The sequence below is a fragment of the Anolis sagrei genome, chromosome 4, assembly GCF_037176765.1.
Source record: "Anolis sagrei isolate rAnoSag1 chromosome 4, rAnoSag1.mat, whole genome shotgun sequence".
In the NCBI taxonomy this organism is placed as follows: domain Eukaryota; kingdom Metazoa; phylum Chordata; class Lepidosauria; order Squamata; family Dactyloidae; genus Anolis; species Anolis sagrei.
Genome location: NC_090024.1, coordinates 209,199,232 through 209,217,961, shown reverse-complemented (window position 1 = coordinate 209,217,961; position 18,730 = coordinate 209,199,232). Strand labels below are relative to the sequence as shown.

The following is an 18,730-nucleotide window of genomic DNA, read 5'->3' as shown; positions in this document are numbered from 1 at the left end:
TGCCTCTCCTTGGATTCCACAGGGATCATTGTTGCCAAAGTATTACAGTTAAGGAAATAAATAGCAACAGAAAAGCAAAACAGTTTGAATTTTTATCCTGAAACCCAGCAGTGGCATCCGTGTCAGTGGGATGGCTCCATGTTTTAGTCCAGCCATTAGAGGAGCTCTGGAAACTGCTGAACCTATTTTGGGAATAAGGTTCAGCACTTTGGATGATTCTTTTAAAATGCAGTCTGGCTTGAGTTTGAAAGAGCTATCCAAAGTGCTGAATCCTATCCCCTGAGTGGAGTTACAACCTCATTGAAATGGATGCTTTTCACTGCTGCTACCCAGAGGCAATCTTAATTGTTTATTTTAGGGTAGTCTAATGTCTTCTCAAAACTTCTTACAACTACTGTGGGTTTTTTTTCATGCCAGGAGCGACTTGAGAAACTGCAAGTTGCTTCTAGTGTGAGAGAATTGGCCGTCTGCAAGGATGTTGCCCATCAAAACATGCCCAGATGTTTGGATGTTTTACCATCCTTGTGGGAGGCTTCTCTCATGTCCCCGCATGGGGAGCTAGAGCTGACAGAGGGAGCTCATCTGCGCTCTTCCTGGATTCGAACCTTCGACCTCTCGGTCTTCAGTCCTGCCGGCACAAGGATTTAACCCATTGTGCCACCAGACACTGTGGTGCTGTAGTGATTATGGTGTTAGGCACGATTTGGGGAGACTCAGGTTCAGATTTCCATTTGACCACCAAAACTCACTGAGTGACCTCAAGACTTTCACTTTCTCTTGTCCTAAACTGAATCATAATTGGTTGGTTTGTTTTCGAAGAACTATTAGGGAGTGGGTGGGGGCATGTAACTCTCTTGAGTTCCTGAGAGGAGAGACAGGCATTATTTACATGTAGTAAATAATGCAGAACAAACAAACAAAAAACCCAATGCCTCCCAAACCAAAAGATCCATACAGAATGTGCTGCCGGGTTAATTTGCAAACCACAAAGAGTACATTGATGTCCTAGTTCCCACTGAATTATATGCCTTAGATTTCTTTGCAGGAAAAGGATAGATAAGCTTATCTTGGACCTAGAATCAAACTACTTTGCAATTTGTCTTAGAAAACTTTCCTAACTCTCATGGGACTTAGAAATTACTTCTTTTTCCATTTTCCATTTAGCTCTTTGATGTCAAGATGGGCAAATAAAGCTTTACTTATCTCATATCGGCGACTGGTAAATACAAAGCATTGATCCAACTTCTATCCTCATCTCCTGTGCATATAGTCAAGAGATTAGTATGCAGAATTCATAGGACCTATGGAGACCCATCAGATGTTCTAAAAAGAGTGATAGATAGATAGATAGATAGATAGATAGATAGATAGACAGACAGACAGACAGACAGACAGATAGTCTGGAAGCTACTGTACCTTTTGTTTTCCTCAGTGAAGAAGAAGTATACTGGCTGCTGGAGAATTCTAGGAGCTATAGTTAGAAAGAGGATTGTTCTGCCTGAGGCAGAATAACAAATGGAATCAGCCACACACACACTAAGCCATGCTTTAAAGCAACTAAAGCCAGCTAAGTTACTTTCTTATGTGAGGCAAAACCCCCAAAACAAACCCAGAAGGACTTTTTACCCTGAGAATAAAAACAGAAGAACAACAAAGTAAACAATGTTTTTCTGTCCTTTTATGCCTTCCAAAACCTGCTGCCTGAGGCAGCCACCACATTTTACCTAATGATAGATCACTCTGACTGGTGGAGATGTCCACTGTATTATGAAATTCATATCAAGAATGGGAACTGTGCATCCTTGGCTGAGTATAACTCCTAGCTTTCCTCCCCATTGCTATGATGACTAGGGTAGGGTCTCTAGTACACGACCTATACTTCTGCAACATCTAGATCAGCTGCACAGTTCCAATCCTGATTTATATGCAGCCTTTTGGGATATCCTGCATCTGTACCTGATTATATTATTATCAAAGTGCAGATCTCATTGCACCAGTGGTTATACATTTTCACAGTTAGAGCAAAAGTGATATTCTGAATACATATGTGATTATAAAATGCAGTTATGAAATGCAGTTCCATGGCCAGTTGTGCAAGAGGTTGCACATATGTATGAATAACCACTTCTGCAAAGAGGGTTTGCACAAACTATGGGATTTTTGGTCAGCTATTGTATTGTGACCGCATACGCTCACTCTCTGCTCAATCGATTTGTAAGGTGGGCATAGTGGCATAGACTATAATCTTACAGATTAGATTATATTGTGATAATGTAGATGAAGTACATTTCAAATGAAAATGTTTCATTATTGTCATTATTATTATTAACATCACATTTTGTATATCATGGCCTCCAAGAAATCAACAAGAGAAGTACAATCAGATGGAAACATGTGTACCAAGTAGCTTAAATGTGGCTGAAAGTCTTAAGAGTAATGCTAGTGCTTTCAGTGCAAACTGTCCTTTAGATATCAAGCAATGCAAATCATTTTCAAAGCGATAACTGTGGTAATCTATTGCATCATGAGAAGAGAGGGAAGGAAGGATGCAGGGCAGTCTTGTAGCACCTTTAAAACTAGTTGATTTATTTTAGCATAAATACACATAGATATACAAATTAGCATCTTCAGATGCTTTAATGGAACATAACAATCTGAGGAGGAGGTATCCAATAAATTGCATTGTAACCCCCTTCAACTACGATAAACTGGCTTGTATTAATAGTGACAATTCTGGTTCAACCATCTTCTCAATAGAACACAGTGTTCCTGTTCTAGATTCTACTGGTGTTCTATTTTAGAGCACAGGGCATAGATCTAGCTGTTTGATTTTTCTCAAGGTTTGTCTCAGTGCTAAATTATTCAGCATTTTAATTATTAATTGGTTAATGTTTGTTACAAATTCAGGAGATGAAAAGGGCTAGATAAGTACCAAGTACTCTTGGTGCCCTTAGGGAAGTAAGAGCCAGAGTTTTCTTAGCTGGAGTGTTCAGGTTACACTTTATATATTTTAGTATCTACTGAATAGAAACTGTCAGGTATGATTTAGAGAATGCCTTCATAAATCCTTGAAGCCTAAAAGTTAAGATTTTTTAAAACTCCAATAGTTTTCCATGGACAAAAGATAGGGAACTACAAGTAGAGCCACTCAAAGGCTTTTAACTATTTAGAATTTATTTTGTACAAAATTCACATATATATGTTTTTGCACATGAGATACTGTTTTGTATGCAAATCAATCACATACACATTTTATACCGAATAAATCCCCAATTATAGCATCTTCTGTTCAGAAAATAGCATAGTCTGCATGGGAATTAATATTTTTGCACTGAAGTATTATTTTCCATGCGGAAAATTCTATGTCAACAAAAATAAACCAACCATGTGTTGATTTTGTGCAGAATACATCCTGAATTTTGAAGACTTCAGTCAGTTCAGGAGTCTTCTAGGGTTTCTCAACACTCAAAATCATGGGTTTTGACCATTTCCCCTATATTTTTAAAACATTCTTCCCATTCCTAACCTACCAAGTTTGGCTGTTTTCCCTCACTCACTCAAGAAAGAACAACTTTCACTCATTACCCTAATCACCAACATAAGTAAGTCAGTGGAGATTTTTGCTCTGTCAACAGCCCTATTGGATTTTGACCACTGGAAGTATTTGTCAATATATATGTGTGATCTTAGCAAAGATCGTTAAGGTTTATCAGCATTCAAGAACAAATCAGAAAATAGAAAACTGTCCCAGTATAAATGAAAATAGTATTGTGTTGGGCGTGGGCACCTTTTTCTGGGTATGCCTCCTGTACTTTAATGTTCTCGAGATGGGTTGAAGAACAATTCCCATATCTTTTGGACAATATGGCTGTTGGCCATACTATTTGGGGTTGCTGGATTTGTCATCAGATAAATCTAGCTGATAGAAGTGTCAAATCTGGATTAAAAGGTTATAAATAATTATAAAGGATAAAAATGTTCCAGCCTTGAAGACAACACACTAGAATTTGTTTGTTTTTTTAAAATTCTTAGTGAATGTAGTTAGTGAATGCAGTTTACTCCCAGATAGGACAAATTCAGCATCATTTCAAATGAGGGTTTAATAGAAAGCTTTTTGAGTCAAATGGAGATTTAATCTAGTAATAGCCACTTTTAGCAGCAGTTTATCTTCAGATTTAGATTCACCATCTCATACTATGTTTTTTCCCTGTTTCTTGCAGCAATTTAGAGACTGAAAAGTTTTGTGGTAAGTAGGTCATTAACTTTCCCTTCCATCTTGGCAAAATATTTCATAATTACCCACAGTGCATGTTGATTCTTCCTTTGAAGCTGATGGCCACTGTTTTTTCAGGAAAGGATCTTGCATAACACCAGGTCTAACTGCTAGTCTGATCTGTTCCTAATGCCACTGGTTACATACTAAAGCAACAGATGTAGATAATAATACTAAAGCAACTTTTCTATTTACTTATTGTTTTTAATTTTTAAAGCAACTAGAAAACAAAACACTGCACTACTCGATTGAGATGCCATTATGAATTTTTTCCCTCCTGTTACAGATTATTTCTCAGAACATCTTGGAGAATATAAGCATGTTCTGATTGCTTTGGAGCAACTCAACACTGCTGTCTTGTCAGCCATGGATAAAACCAAACTGGTAAGTGTGTAGTCATTTTCAGTCAAGGAAATGAGTTGAGCTAAGAATATATTGCTTTTACAGATGGCTTTAATTAACCTCTGGTACCACCATTTGTCTCCAGCTCCTAATACAGACTGTTAGTTCCTATGTGGATATCCATGATGGATGGCATAATGAATGCACTAACCAAGGTGGATTGCCTCTTTGGAAATTCATAAAAAACATAATTAGTATCATGCTAGTACCTTAATTTTAACCCAAAATTAGGAAAAGCTTCTCTGAAAAAGTTGCTTATACACCATTTGGAGCACTACTCTGAAATCTGTCAACTACCCTTAATGCCCCGACTTGTCTCAAACCCACTAGAATAGTTTTCTCAGCTTGACTGATGTTCTGTACGGTTGCCAATGTACAACCTGGACATCTGGCACACATTTTTTTTTAAAAAAAACTGTCTAATTCAGGTGCCACATTTCCAATCACACTTATTAGGAAGTAAGCTCTTGAGTAGACTTGGGTTTACTTTGAAGGAAGCATACACATGGTTATACTGTAAAAAAGCCAATGCAAGCACAAGCGTTCAATTCTTCCACCATTCCTCCTAGTTTAACCTCAAATTTTGCCTTGCAAGAGCAGCAATGAAGATCAACATGAAGGAACAGCTCTCTATATCATTCTGACAATGTTGGGAGTCCTTAAAAATATTATACACATTTTTGTCCATCACTAAAACGTCTGACTTTGTTCATATCTTGGAATGGTTACTTCTGGAGACTACAGCTCCCTAAATCCTGGGAAATCTGAAACTTTCTTAAGCTTTAAATCTACCTAATTTCCAACTATGGAAGGTAGGTTTCTCTACCCTCTTCTCCTCAGCATTCACCATCATTTTCCTGTTGTTGTTGTTATGTTTCTCCAATCTTCATGCAGTGAATGCACAAACTGTATGTCAGGGAGAGACTCTAGCCTAAATCCAAAAAGTCAAAATAATTTGTAGAGGAAAAACAGCTGATACCTTCAAATATCCAACTGTTTGATTTCTCAGAGAAAATTTATACTCAAGAGAGATGAGTTTTTCACTCAACTCACAGAGCATCCATCACTGAATTCATTGTGTACTTCCACTTCTTTTTACATCCTTTCTTTCTGCAGCTAATTTTTTGCCTTACTTTTTACCAAAAACTGACACTGTGGGCCTTTCAAAAACCTTCTGCCAAGGTATATTATGTTTGCAATAGAGTGCCCTCCATGCAAAACAAACATCAATTGGGGGGGGGGGGGGACCTGAATAAATAATGTATGAGAACGTTTCCAGGGAATATGTTGTACCTTAAATGCACAAAACAGCTTTGTTTCTGTACTTAAATGCTTTTTCCATTTAGATGAGAGAGAGCATGTGGGATTCTGCACAAATAAAGTAAAAAGACTGGGAATGGTGAACCGAAGGGCAAAATAGATACAGGTTGACTCCCTTTTCCAGAAATCAAAACTAACTAAACATTTATAGGAATAACCTTCTCAAAATCACACTTGAATATAAAAAGCTAATGTTATCTGTTACTTCCCAAATTGCATCATGAACATAATGTAAGTGTTTAAAATAATGTTCTGAACTATTGTTTTTGCCTTACTTTTTACCAAAAGTAAGGCAATGTTCTTAACTATTGTTACTTAAAACAGAGTAATAAGTAATGCTGTTGCTCTCCAAGTCAGATCTGAGGTATGGTAAGCCTATTATAGGGTTTTCTTGGTAAGATTCATTCCATAGAGATTTGTCATTGTTTTCCTCTATATTTGAGAGAACGTGACTTACCCAAGGTCACCTAGTGAGTGTCCATGACTGAGCAGGAATTCATATTAACTTATTTATGTATTTACTTTATTTCTACACCACTCTGTCTCACCCGAGGGGAACTCAGAGCAGCTTCCAATTTTGGCAAACATTCAATGCCTCCGGTGGTGCAATGGGTTAAACCGCTGAGCTGCTGAATTTGCTTACCAAAAGGCTGCAGGTTCAAATCCGGGGAGCAGCATGAACTCCTGCTGTTAGCCCCAGCTTCTTCCAACTCAGCAGTTTGAAAACTTGCAAATGTGAGCAGATCAATAGGTACCACTCCGGCAGGAAGGTAATGGTGCTCCATGCAGTCATGCTGGCCACATGACCTTGGAGGTGTCTACAGACAACGCCAGCTCTTAGAAATGGAGATGAGCACTAACCCCCAGAGTCGGACATGACTGGACTTAATGTCAGGGAGAAACTTTTACCTACCTTAAATGCCACAATAATACATAAATCAAACAATACATAACACAGTTAAGCATTAAATCAAATAAACATATAAAATAATACACATTAAAACCAATGAAAATATGTAAACATGCTTGTTTTTTGAAGTCGATTACTCAAAAGCTGCACTGGGTTTAATGAGGAACAAGGTTACTTATTTCCAGGTTCTGACTCTTCGAGATCACATTGAGGTTTGCTCCTAAAATCAGAATTCCATCAAGGAAGAAAACCATATATGAAAGTGACTTTTAGTGATGAGTTGCTGAAAATCTTATAAATGCTTTTAAATGCTGAACAATCTCCCTTCTTTGTTCTCTGGATCACAGTTCATCTCCAGTGGGACTGCAAGCATTCAAGGCTAATAATACAGCTACCATCCCTGAGATCTATTTTAGATATAAATGTGCTAGAGAAATAATTTAATGTGCTCAGCAGGAAGGAAGCATGATGGGTTTCTGATTTGTCTGGTGATTCACTTCTTCTAAAGTGATAGGCATGATCTAAAGATCACCTCTGAATAGGGTGTTTGCGTATTTGAATGATATAACCATTCTGCTGATTTGACTAGGGACTTCATCACATGGGCAAACTTACCCATTCTAGGATGCCTTCAGTACAGCTCAGGGACTGAGCCCATCAAAAGACACACAGCTACTTTCGGCAGGGCTCCATCCCGAACTGCGATGAAAGCACCCTAGGACAAAGCAACGAGAACACGGGAGGTGGTGCTGCAGGCTATGTGATGGCTGGCAAATCCCCCCACTGTCATCTGCATTAGGCCGACTAATGTGATGAGGTCTCAAGGTATATGTGAACCAGTTAGACCTGCCTCCAATCTAATTTTATGGCAAGGAAATTTTTAGATTGAGTTGAAAACAGAAGTAGCCTTGTGCATTTGAGTGAGATTACTTCAAAATAAGGAAGCTATAAATTGCAACAACTTTTCAGGGCCATCTATTAAAATATAGCAGGATATGGATTTCTTTTAGGCTTGGGCCCAATCGTTTCCAGTATGGAATATTGGAAGATGCATCAGTGATTAGCACTCAGATTTCCACATATGTCACACGCATACATTTTTTCTCACATAGTCATTGGCACATGGAGACATTGCCATACACATCTGTTCCATGTACACTTTCAGTACAAAAATATATTTTTGACTGAGAACCAGTTTACACAAAATATTTTCTTGGCAAAATTTGCACAAATATAATATTTTGTAAAGCAGTCCCAAAATGCAAATTGATGTGAAAAACTCGGTAATCTTGATCAGTGAGAAGAATACTTTTAAAATTATTCATGAAAATAAGCATTTTAATTCCTCTGAAACACCAATTTCCCCTGCCTGTTAAAGTTGTAGTGGCAATGGGAATCTCCTAGCATGGCTGCCACAATAATAAGTCGTCATAGTAAAAATTACTGCTTTTCTACAAATCACACATGAACGAACTACTAGAAGAAAAATAACACCTTCTAGTCTATGGCATGCTAGTCAGATTTTTAAAAAGTTAAATGTGATCAGTCTGTGAAATCAAGTGTGGCATAAACATTTCCCAGGGTTGTCATTTCTTAACAGCAAAACATATTTGCACTGTATTCAAAGCACCAGGTGGCACAATGGGTAAAACCCTTGTGTCAGCAGGTCTGGTGACCAATAGGTCGCAGGTTCGAATCCGGAGAGAGCGTGGAGGAGCTCCCTCTGTCAGCTTCAGCTCCCCATTTGGGGACATGAGAGAAGCCTCCCACAAGAATGGTAAAACATCAAAACATCCGGATATTCCCTGGGCAACGTCTTTTTCATGTCAGTCACTACTGACATGAAAAAAAAGACTGTATTCAAATATATATAGGGATTAACTATATGGGATAACAATCATCTTGACCATTTCATGTGAGGGAGAAATCACTTTATTCAAAATAAAATTCTGTATATAATCAGAGAAAAAGTGATTGTGATGGTTGGAACATCTTTGTTATGCTCTGGCCTTGGCTACATTTTATTTAGTGGGGTCATTTCCAGGTGGAGCATGTTTTCACCTAATTGAATTTCTCATGAACATAAGTTGCTCCATACTCTTGATAATCTTCTTTTCTCATCCAAAAGTGCTGGAAAGAGGTAAGTGAGGCTAGTATGGAACCTCCCAGCCAAACACCTATGCCTCTTACTGAGGAAGTAAGTATTTTGATAGGGTGCCCTCCTCCATGGAATACGTTACCCAGTTCCAAGTGTATTTTCTCTGGGAAGCCAGGAAACAGTGAGGAACTGCAGTTATATATTTTATAATATCAGCCCAGTCTTAATGTTGTCCTTTCTATCTACTTTCTGGATAAAGAATTATTTTTTATTCTAATTTTTGCGCTATTAATTCTTCCATTTCCTTATTTACCTTGTTGTGGAATTTTTGCACTTTATCGCAGTCTCACCACATATGCATATAGGAGCCATGATAAGAATTCTTACATATAGGAATAGTTATCTCTGAAGACTTCTTTTACTGGTAGTGAACATGATCTAATAAAATAGTGTTGTGGAATCTCATGTAACTCCATTAAAATAGTTTTAGGCAAGGTGCTGTGTGTGTTTTTTAATGTATCTGAAATGCTTAACAAAAGAAATTGCCATTCTAACTGTTTTTGGTGTATTGTTGATCCTGTGGTACTTACTATACAGTGCAGGCCACTTTTGACCAGTATTACTTTCACAAATATGTATTAGTAATGCTGGATACATGTTGGCAATTTGGATATAGAACTAGCATGTGAAAACATGTTTCAAGTGTAACATATAAATAATCACAAAGGTGCTTATTTTCCTTATATTTTTGAAAACATATTGGGTCTTTCACATCCCAAAGTATGTCCACATTAAGTGGAGATCAGAGCAGATAAGATTTTGATTGGAACCCAATTTAAGCATCAATAACTGGGCTATGGAAGCAAGCTATTTTGTCCCATCCTTGGCATGACAGCCCTTCCAGTCCCCTGGAAATGTTGCTTAGAGGATGAGGAGATCCTTTTGAAAGGGGTTGGTTGGCAGTTTATGAGAAGACACCCACCCAATTGAGCAGAGATGTCTTCCATAATTAGTCCTTTCTGCAGGCAGATGATAAATGTGTGAGGAATGTTGGTTACATTTACATGAAGCTGCTGGGAGACATCATCCGGAGTTTTGGGGTTAGATGTCATCTGTACACGGATGAGGTTCAGCTCTATCACTCCTTTCCACCTGTCACTAAGGAGGCTGTGCAGGTCTGCTGTGTCGGTCTGGATGAGGGCGAACAAATTGAACTGAATCCAGACAAGACAGAGGTACTCCTGGTCAGTTGAAAGGCCAAACAGGGTATAGGGTTACAGCCTGTGTTGGACAGGGTTACACTCCCCCTGAAGACACAGGTTCACAGCTTGGGAGTGATCCTGGATTCATCGCTGAGCCTGGAACCCCAGGTCTCGGCAGTGGCAGGGAGAGCTTTTGCACAATTAAAACTTGTGCACCAGCTGCACCTGTACCTTGGGAAGTTTGACTTGGCCACGGTGGTCCACGCTCGTTACATCCTGAATAGACTGCTGCAATGCACTCTACATGGGGCTGCCTCTGAAGACTGCTCAGAAGCTTCAATTAGTCCAACAGTTGGCAGCCAGGTTGCTCACCGGAGCGGCGTACAGGGAGCATACAACCCTGCTATTAAGCCAGCTCCACTGGCTGCCAATCAGCTTCCAAGCACATTTCAAAGTGCTGGTTTTAACCTTTAAAGTCCTAAATGGTTCTGGCCCAGAATACCTGTCTGAACGTATCTCCTGTTATGAACCATCATGAAGTTTAAGATCATTTGGAGAGGCCCTGCTCTTGATCCCACCACCATCGCAAACGCGATTGGTGGGGACAAGGGACAGGGCCTTCTTAGCAGTGGCCCCCCATCTGTGGAACTCTCTCCCCAGGGACATCAGACTGGCCACCTCCCTCCTGTCTTTTAGAAGGAAACTTAAGACTTGGCTCTAGGACCAGGCGTTCGACCAGTGAATAGCAGCAAGTGGAGAGAAGACTTAGGCAACTCGTGACAATGAATTGACCCAAACTTGGATTTGGTTTTTAACTGGCGTGTTAATCAATTGTTTTTAATTAACTGTTTTAATGTTTCTAATGTATCCGTTGAATGTTTTATGATAGTGATGACATTGTATGGTGCTTGTTGTGAGGCTGCCCTGAGTCCCCCGCCCCCCCGGGTGAGACAGGTGGGGTACAAATATAGGAAATAAATAAATAAATAAACTTGCCACAGAGGCAACTGTAATATTCCAGGGAGCCCCTTGAGTGTGTTATTTTGCATTCATGAGACCAGCATTGTCCTAACTGGAGAAGTGGGGATGGCTCCACCTCGAGTTCAGCAATGTCTACTGAATGTAGTGGTTCCCCTGTCCCCCCTCTCATTGAAACTCCTATAAAAGATCATTTGCAATCTGCACAAAGCATTGTTTTCCTTTTCATTCCTATTTCCTACCATCACCCTTCCTTTCCTTACTCACAGCCATGGTTGGGATTTCCCACAAACTGAAAAAGGAGGAAAATGTGTGAAGCAATGATAAATTCAGCTTCTTTTGGAAAATGAAATCATCTATCATCAAAGAAACAGCTGGTTGCAGCATAAAAAGGAAAATTTGGGGGGGGGGGCACTGATATTCTAATGGAAGTTGAGTGCTAAGCCATCCCTATATACACAAAATAAAAGAGTGCAATGGCAACTCTTTCTCTCTCACTGAGAAGCCAGAAAAGGGAATTAAGGAAATTAGTCATTGGTTATCATGAATGGGAACTGGACAGAAGGCATTCACACTCCTCAGGTCAAGCCTTTCTCTCCTTCAGCTCCTGGGAACTTCCTCAAGTAAGGAAAAAAAAATAGGGAGGAGATAGGGATTGGGTGAAGGTAGCTGTGGCTTTTTAAGAAATGAAACCAAGATCGAAATAGGGAGGAATGGGGAGAAGAAGAGGAATCAAGCAACCCCTTTAAAACTAATTGATTTGTATAGATGAGGAACATTTAACTGCAAATATGTATACATTGTTTTTGAAAATAGAAATGGAGGAGGAAGAAATAAAGGATTGTATGATCAAATGGGCTCAGAATATTGGACATAACATGCACATGGAACTATGGGGATAATGTGGACAAATGTGGTGCAACTTAAAAATGATACATGGTTTTGAATTATGGAATTGGATAGTTGGAAGAGACCAGAAGGGTTATTCAATCCAACCCATTGCCATGCAGGAATACACAATCAAAATACTTGCAACAGATGGCTATCTAGCTTCTGTATAAAAACCCCCAGAGGAAAAGAGACCACCACACTCTCCAAGGGAACATATGGCATTCCAGTGTCAAACAGCTCTTACCATCAGGTAGTTCTTCCTAACATTTAGGTGCAGTTTGAATCCATTGCCCCCCAACCTGGTCTCCAGAGCAGCAGAAAAGCAGCCCGCCCCCTCCTCAATGTGAGGTCCTTTAAAATATTTAAACATTGTTTAAGTGAACTGTGCTCTTATAATGCCACAGCTTCTAACCATGACAGTCCCATCCCATGTTCTATTCCGATACTGAGGATGGATGTCTACCTCTTAAACCTTTTGCTTCTTTACCTTTAAATCTTCACAGCAGCCTCTTCATAGTTTCTGAGTATCCTCATGGGAGTCTCTGAAATCTCTTCAGATACCACGAGGCTGTGAATCATGTGGCTAATAGAAGGAAGAGCTTAGCCTTGATGGCCATTCTTAGACCTTGCTGTAGGTTCTCTTGCCAACAAGGATGTGCTTTTTCTCCTATGATATCATCATGTTCCATCATATACAGTTCCATATTATGTTCATGATCTGCAGGAGTCAGGATGATAGTAATAGCAGCTCGATCAATTGGCACATCAGTGGCTAGTGGAACATGGGTTGGGTGGGACTCTTTGCAATGACAATATATAGAATGACCATTGGCCATATATACTTTGTGTGGAGGTTTGTGGCATGCAAAGTTTCAGTTCAGTCACCATTTCAAATAATCCACTAACAGCTATAATTTTATTTATTAATTTGCTACATTTGTATACTGCCCCTCTCAGCCCGCAGGTGACTTGAGGCAGTTCACAAGGCAACAATTCAATGTCAACAACACCATAAGAACATTTAAAACATTTAAAAGCATTAACATATCAATCAAGACCATAACAATTAATAAAAACAAATCATTTTGTCTCCTAGATAAAAGCATAATCCGATCTCATAGTCCAGATGTTCCATAATCCTATGTCTGTTACACTGCCTTTTCAAATGCCTGCTCGAACAGCCAGGTTTGACTTTCTTTCAGAAAGTCTAAAGGGAGGGAGCTCATCTAATGTCCCCAGGAAGGGCATTCCATAGCCAAGGGGCCATCACTGAGAAGGCCCTGTCTCTTGTCCCCTCCAAATGTATTTGCGATGCAGGCGGAGTCGAGAGCAGGGCCTCCCCAGATGATCTAAACATCCTAGATGTTTCATAAGCTGCTATGAAAGTGTCTTGCCTGAGACTCAAGAAAACTATTCTTACTTGGTGAATGCTTCTGTGATAAATGCACAAGTAGTCTGGTATGTCATAAGATAGATTCTATGTTCCAATGACTATTTCCTATTGTTTACCCCAGCATTCTATTGATCACCAGCATAGTGTCTCTGAACAGTGACTCTATTTGGTTTGTCATGGCTAATAACTACCAACATTTTTATCTCCCACAATGTGGAAAAACATGAGGATTCATTGGACATAGAAGCATTCAGAAAGGTGACATGAGTGGTGTGTAACCTCATTGCTAATGTGTGTGTGAAGTGCTGGGTGCCACATACCAATCTATTAGAAGAAGTTAGAAATGTTACTTTTCAGATTAAATTCCTTTTATTTTGTTTCAAAGAATGTTGTAATTACTGAAGTTGCTCTTTGGTGGAAAGATGACAATTCTAGAACTGGATGGATAGCATCATATGCAACTCTCCAGTTGTTGTTGGCCTGCATCTCACAGACGTAGAGAGCTGCACTTTGCCTACTCCTGAATTAGAGCTAAGGCACTGTGGAATATTCACAGAATGTTATCTCAAAGGAAAGAGCTGCAGGTGTTTTATAAACAGGATTTTTGCACAAAAACTCCCTTTGAAGGCACAGGAAATCCAGAACTGTTTCTCCAAGGAATGCAGGGTTCATGTCCTGGTTGGACCCTTACATACTGAAAGGTTACAGCAGGATGATTCCTTTCTAACTGCGATGGTTCCATTCTGTGAAATGCTAGGATTTATAGATTTAGGAAGAGAATTCCAAATGGTCCTTCCCTAAACTGTAGATCCCAGCATTCCATAAAATGAAGCCATGGCAGTTGACATGTAATCATAGTACTACAACTTAAACGTAAAGGGCCCCTAGCCTGTAAGTGTATTAGAACCTCATTGTCTCAGGCACTTTAGTTAAATGCAATGTGAAATTGTCCAAGAGGAAGGGCTTGGCTTCAAGATGTGCTATATACCTATCATGAGGAATAAGAGTTGAATTGGGCCTTTATGTGCCCTATTCCCAAAGAGATATATCAATATTTAAGTTGCATGTATGTTGGTAACAAGACCTCATGCTGGGAGTTATAACTTGATATTAAAGCAGTAGCTGAACAAAAAATTTCATCAGCATACTTATGCTAAAAAAGCAAATGTTGGCACTTTTTTTGGCTGTGCAACACAAGGCATACCCTCATAGCCAAGGTGTGTCAAGGCATCTTCTAACTGCTATTTTGCAGCTAGGGGGAAACCATTGTGCAAGGAGATACTAGATGCTATCTTGTGAAACCCCTTTCAAATGCCAGTTTAAATAACCAATAAATCCTATCTATGCTCCTAAAAATTGCTTTTCAAAGCTCTAGACTATGGTGCAATGACTGAACACAACCAGCTATTTGTGATGCCTGGATTGGTTTATTGCCTTCCCATGTTCTGGAGGGTTTTGCTTTTGCCCTTTGCTTTGATCACATCAGCCAGTCACAGCCCACGTTGTCCCCTCATGCCTATTGGATGTATGGTGTACCAATGCTTGCTTTTATTCTTGGTGAGCGAGGAATCTCCGTCGAGCCCGGTTTGCTTCTCCCCCTCAACCAAGAAAAATAACGTGTGATACCGTTGCCTCTTCTGGATTTGACAATCTCCCGCTCCGTGTTGTGCTGCTGGAGGAAATGCCAATGAGGGGCTGGGATTGTCTCTACGGCAGCCCCTCACTTCTGGTCGTCCATAAGTGTGCACCCTGCCTCCCAGGGGGAGAGTGAACAGAGGGAGGATTTTTGAGCCATGAGATAGTTTTCCAAGAGGAGGCAGCAAAACTACCTTGACCTGTAAGCAAAATAGAAGCCTCCTAATAATCTGTAATTTTCCTTCCTCAAACCAGAGCCCACTCCAATATATTTCTGCAGCCTGAGAGAAATACTTCCTTGGATCTTACATTTTTCCTGATAGAACAGTGTTTCTTAAACTCTGGTCTTCCAAGTGTTTTTGGACTTCAACACCCAGGATCCCTGATAATTGGACAAGGAACAAAGGTTTCTGGGAGTTGAGGTCTATGTTAATGAGGCACTGAATCTTTTCCAAATTTAGTCTACACATTAAATATGCTGTCAACGGTGGTGACTCTCAGTCACCAAAATAAGTTCAGCATTGATTTATCACACTACTGACATGTTTGCAACAGATACAAAAACTCACTTGATTTTAGGAAAATTGAAGTATCATGACCATTTAGATAATATCTGAAGAGAGTGGCATGTGGATATGTGCGTCAGGTTTTTTAGTGCTCCAGTTTATGTGACAAAAGGGTTTCAGGAGAAAGAGATGAAGAGGCTAGAAATGCTATTCTCCAAAATCACCTCAGCTAGCATGGCCATGATGGCTAGAAAATTTTGGAAGCTGTACTCCAAAAAATGAGCTTTTCTGACTACTACCGTGATGTGGGATAGGAAAGACTACAGCATGAATCCACTGCATAACTGTCATTAGAGGTAATGTGACTTGTTTCTACTTCCTAATCCTGTGTTTGTCTTTTACAGCTGTAGGGCAAACTAGACCCAATAAACAACCCAAGTTGAAATTGTAGGGCTTGGCTGTATCTACACAAGCTTTTTTTTTTTAAGAAGTACTCCCTCAAGCATGTGACCTGCATGTTAGCCTTTAACCTGACTTTGCCCTAAGGTAAGCAAAGTTGGGGGATTCTCAGGAATTTGTAGGGAACTCTAGTGTTGTCAGGATTTGCAGATGTTTGGACAGCTGGATCAGGTTTTACCCAACCCAATCCACAATCTATACACACATTGCCACCATCACCTTTCCCCTGCACTGCTCAAGGAAGGGGTTGAATTGTCCTCATATCACCACCACTGCTCCTTATGGACAAATAGCTCTTTGAAGAGCATCACCCTCATGGTCATATCTGCAGAGGTCAGAATGGGGCATCTGTGCAGTCAGTTAGAAGGAGGAGGTTGCTGTGCCCCCTTTGTTGATTGCACAAGTACCTCATTATGACCTCAACAGACGTGACTGCATTGGCCATGCTCTTGCAGGGAGCTCCTTGGCCAGCAAAGAGCAACATCAGTGTTGACACAAGGACAACACAGCAAGACTGATGCGGTCTCAGCCAAGATGGACCATCTAGACACTGACACAGCATTGCAGAGAGTTTGACCTAGTATGTGTGGCTGCCATCATAGCCTATCTGGGGGCAGTCTGGATCATAATTCTCTGGACTGATCCTGCATTAAGCAGACACAAAGTGGAGCATTAAGATGATTATCTGCAGCACGCTTTTATCCATGTTGATGTATCCAGGAATGTGAAAGAACTTCTGGATCAGATCTTTTTTAGCTCCCTAGTAGAAAATCCCTGTAGCTCTATAAATCAAGTACAATTAATCTTCCTTCAGAATAAAAAGATGATGTTGACTTTCATAAAAGCAGAAAGTATGACAGTGATTGAAGGGGGTATGTTGAATTGACATTGACTGCTGTGAGTTGTTGTGGTTTTTTTTTTTTTTACATACTTTCCCATTGAGCATTCAGCTATACTGCTTTGTAAAGATGTTCCTATACTTTTTTTAAACCAGTTCTCCTATGAGTCTTCCAGCAGGGTATCCAGATAATTTTAAAATTACTACTTTTAAAGCATGGATTGATTGTTTTAATATCTATTGGTTTACATGCCTTTTAACTAAATTGTTTTTAAACTGGTGCTATGCAGTTTTGACTTATTGCATTTGTCCAGTCTGTGATGGTATTTTAATTTGTCTCAGTCCATAGGGAGAGGCAGATAAGTAATACTACTACTATTGATGATGATAATTGTACCAATAATCTTTCCATATACCATTTTGTTGCAACTGAAGCATCACTTTCCTATACTGCCTACCACTAAACTCTTCTGTATTCTTCTTTCATCTTTGTTCTGTCTACTTTCTGTAGGTATTAAATGTTATTGGGAAAGGTCTCAGTCATTCTGGGACAGTGGGTTCTTGGTATCCACTGAGTTTGGTTCCAGGACACATCCACCCTCCCAGTAGAAAGCAAAATATGCAGGTGCTCAAGTCCTATTATATACATTGGTGTAGTAAAAAATGGCATCCCTTATAAAAATGGTACAATCCTGTATGCCATTTTTATTTTTTCTGTGAAAAGGGGATATTTTAAAGCTATGAATAGGTGAATACGTGGATGCAAAATCTATGGCTATGGAGGGCTAACAAAATCAGAGTTTTAAAATTCTTGCTAGAAATAATTTATAGCTGTCAGAGCTGGGTTGTTTGGCAGAGAGAGGTGGTCAACTTGGGTGCCAAGATACAAGGAATGGTCACTTCCCACTGAAAGAGCTCCTCTCACTGTTGTTGGAGTCCTTCTTCCATTTTCATCATATCCTCTCTCATTTCACTTTATGGCTGTACTCTCCCATCATCTGCCCCTTTTGCTTGGTCATGCAGTGCCTCCGGGCCATTGCTGCCTTCCTCCCACTTTTGCTGCTTCTAGTACTTCTTTTGCTAGCATGATGTTATTGAAGGGGTGTAAATTGTGTGGCCAGTGGGCAGCATGCAGCCCTTTGTGTATGTGTGTGGGGGGAGGAGCGGAGGTTTCAGCAAAGGATCTTGGCCTTCAATGACACCTTAAAAGCCCTGCAATGGAAGGGGCCTCTCGAAATGGAGAAGTGCTACATCTGTCAGAGGAAAAATACTTTGCTTTGGTGGTAGTTTCTCTGGAGTCTTACTTACTTACTTACTTACTTACTTAGGCGATCTCTCGTTGGACGAGTAAGATGGTCTTCCATTATGGATTTCCTTGTGGGTCCGTATGTGGCTGTGGAGCCCTATTCTTGCTCTCTGGAGTCTATACTACCATTCAGACTAGGTTTTCATAGGAAAACTTAATTGAGTGTGTGAATTGCAATGCATGGTGCGTGGTGGCTTCCTTTCCAGTGTGGTGAAGAATGCTGAATGTTAAAGAAGCTGTCTAGGGCGCTGAAGCTGTTCCTGAAATAGGGTTAATCATCTCCTTTATACTTTCTGGTGGAACTACCAGCTAGCACTTATTGTTGTAAAGGTAAAGGTTTTCCCCTGACATGAAGTCCAGTTGTGTCCAACGTGGGTGTGGTGCTCATCTCCATTTCTAAGCTGAAGAGCTGGTGTTGTCCATAGACACCTCCAAGGTCATGTGGCTGGCATGACTGCATGGAGTACCTTTGCCTTCCCGCCGGAGCAGTACCTATTGACCTACTCACATTTGCATGCT

The 18,730-nt window shown here is 40.0% G+C and overlaps 1 protein-coding gene across 1 annotated transcript in view; it reads left to right on the top strand.

Moving 5' to 3' along the window:
* Positions 1-18,730, top strand: part of NECAB3 (N-terminal EF-hand calcium binding protein 3) — a 106,085-nt gene that overhangs the window by 62,891 nt on the left and 24,464 nt on the right. Inside the window, exons 4-5 of the mRNA XM_060772353.2 lie at positions 4,221-4,246; positions 4,560-4,657. Coding sequence (XP_060628336.2) covers positions 4,221-4,246; positions 4,560-4,657 — 124 coding nt within the window. The remainder of the gene's footprint in view (positions 1-4,220; positions 4,247-4,559; positions 4,658-18,730) is intronic.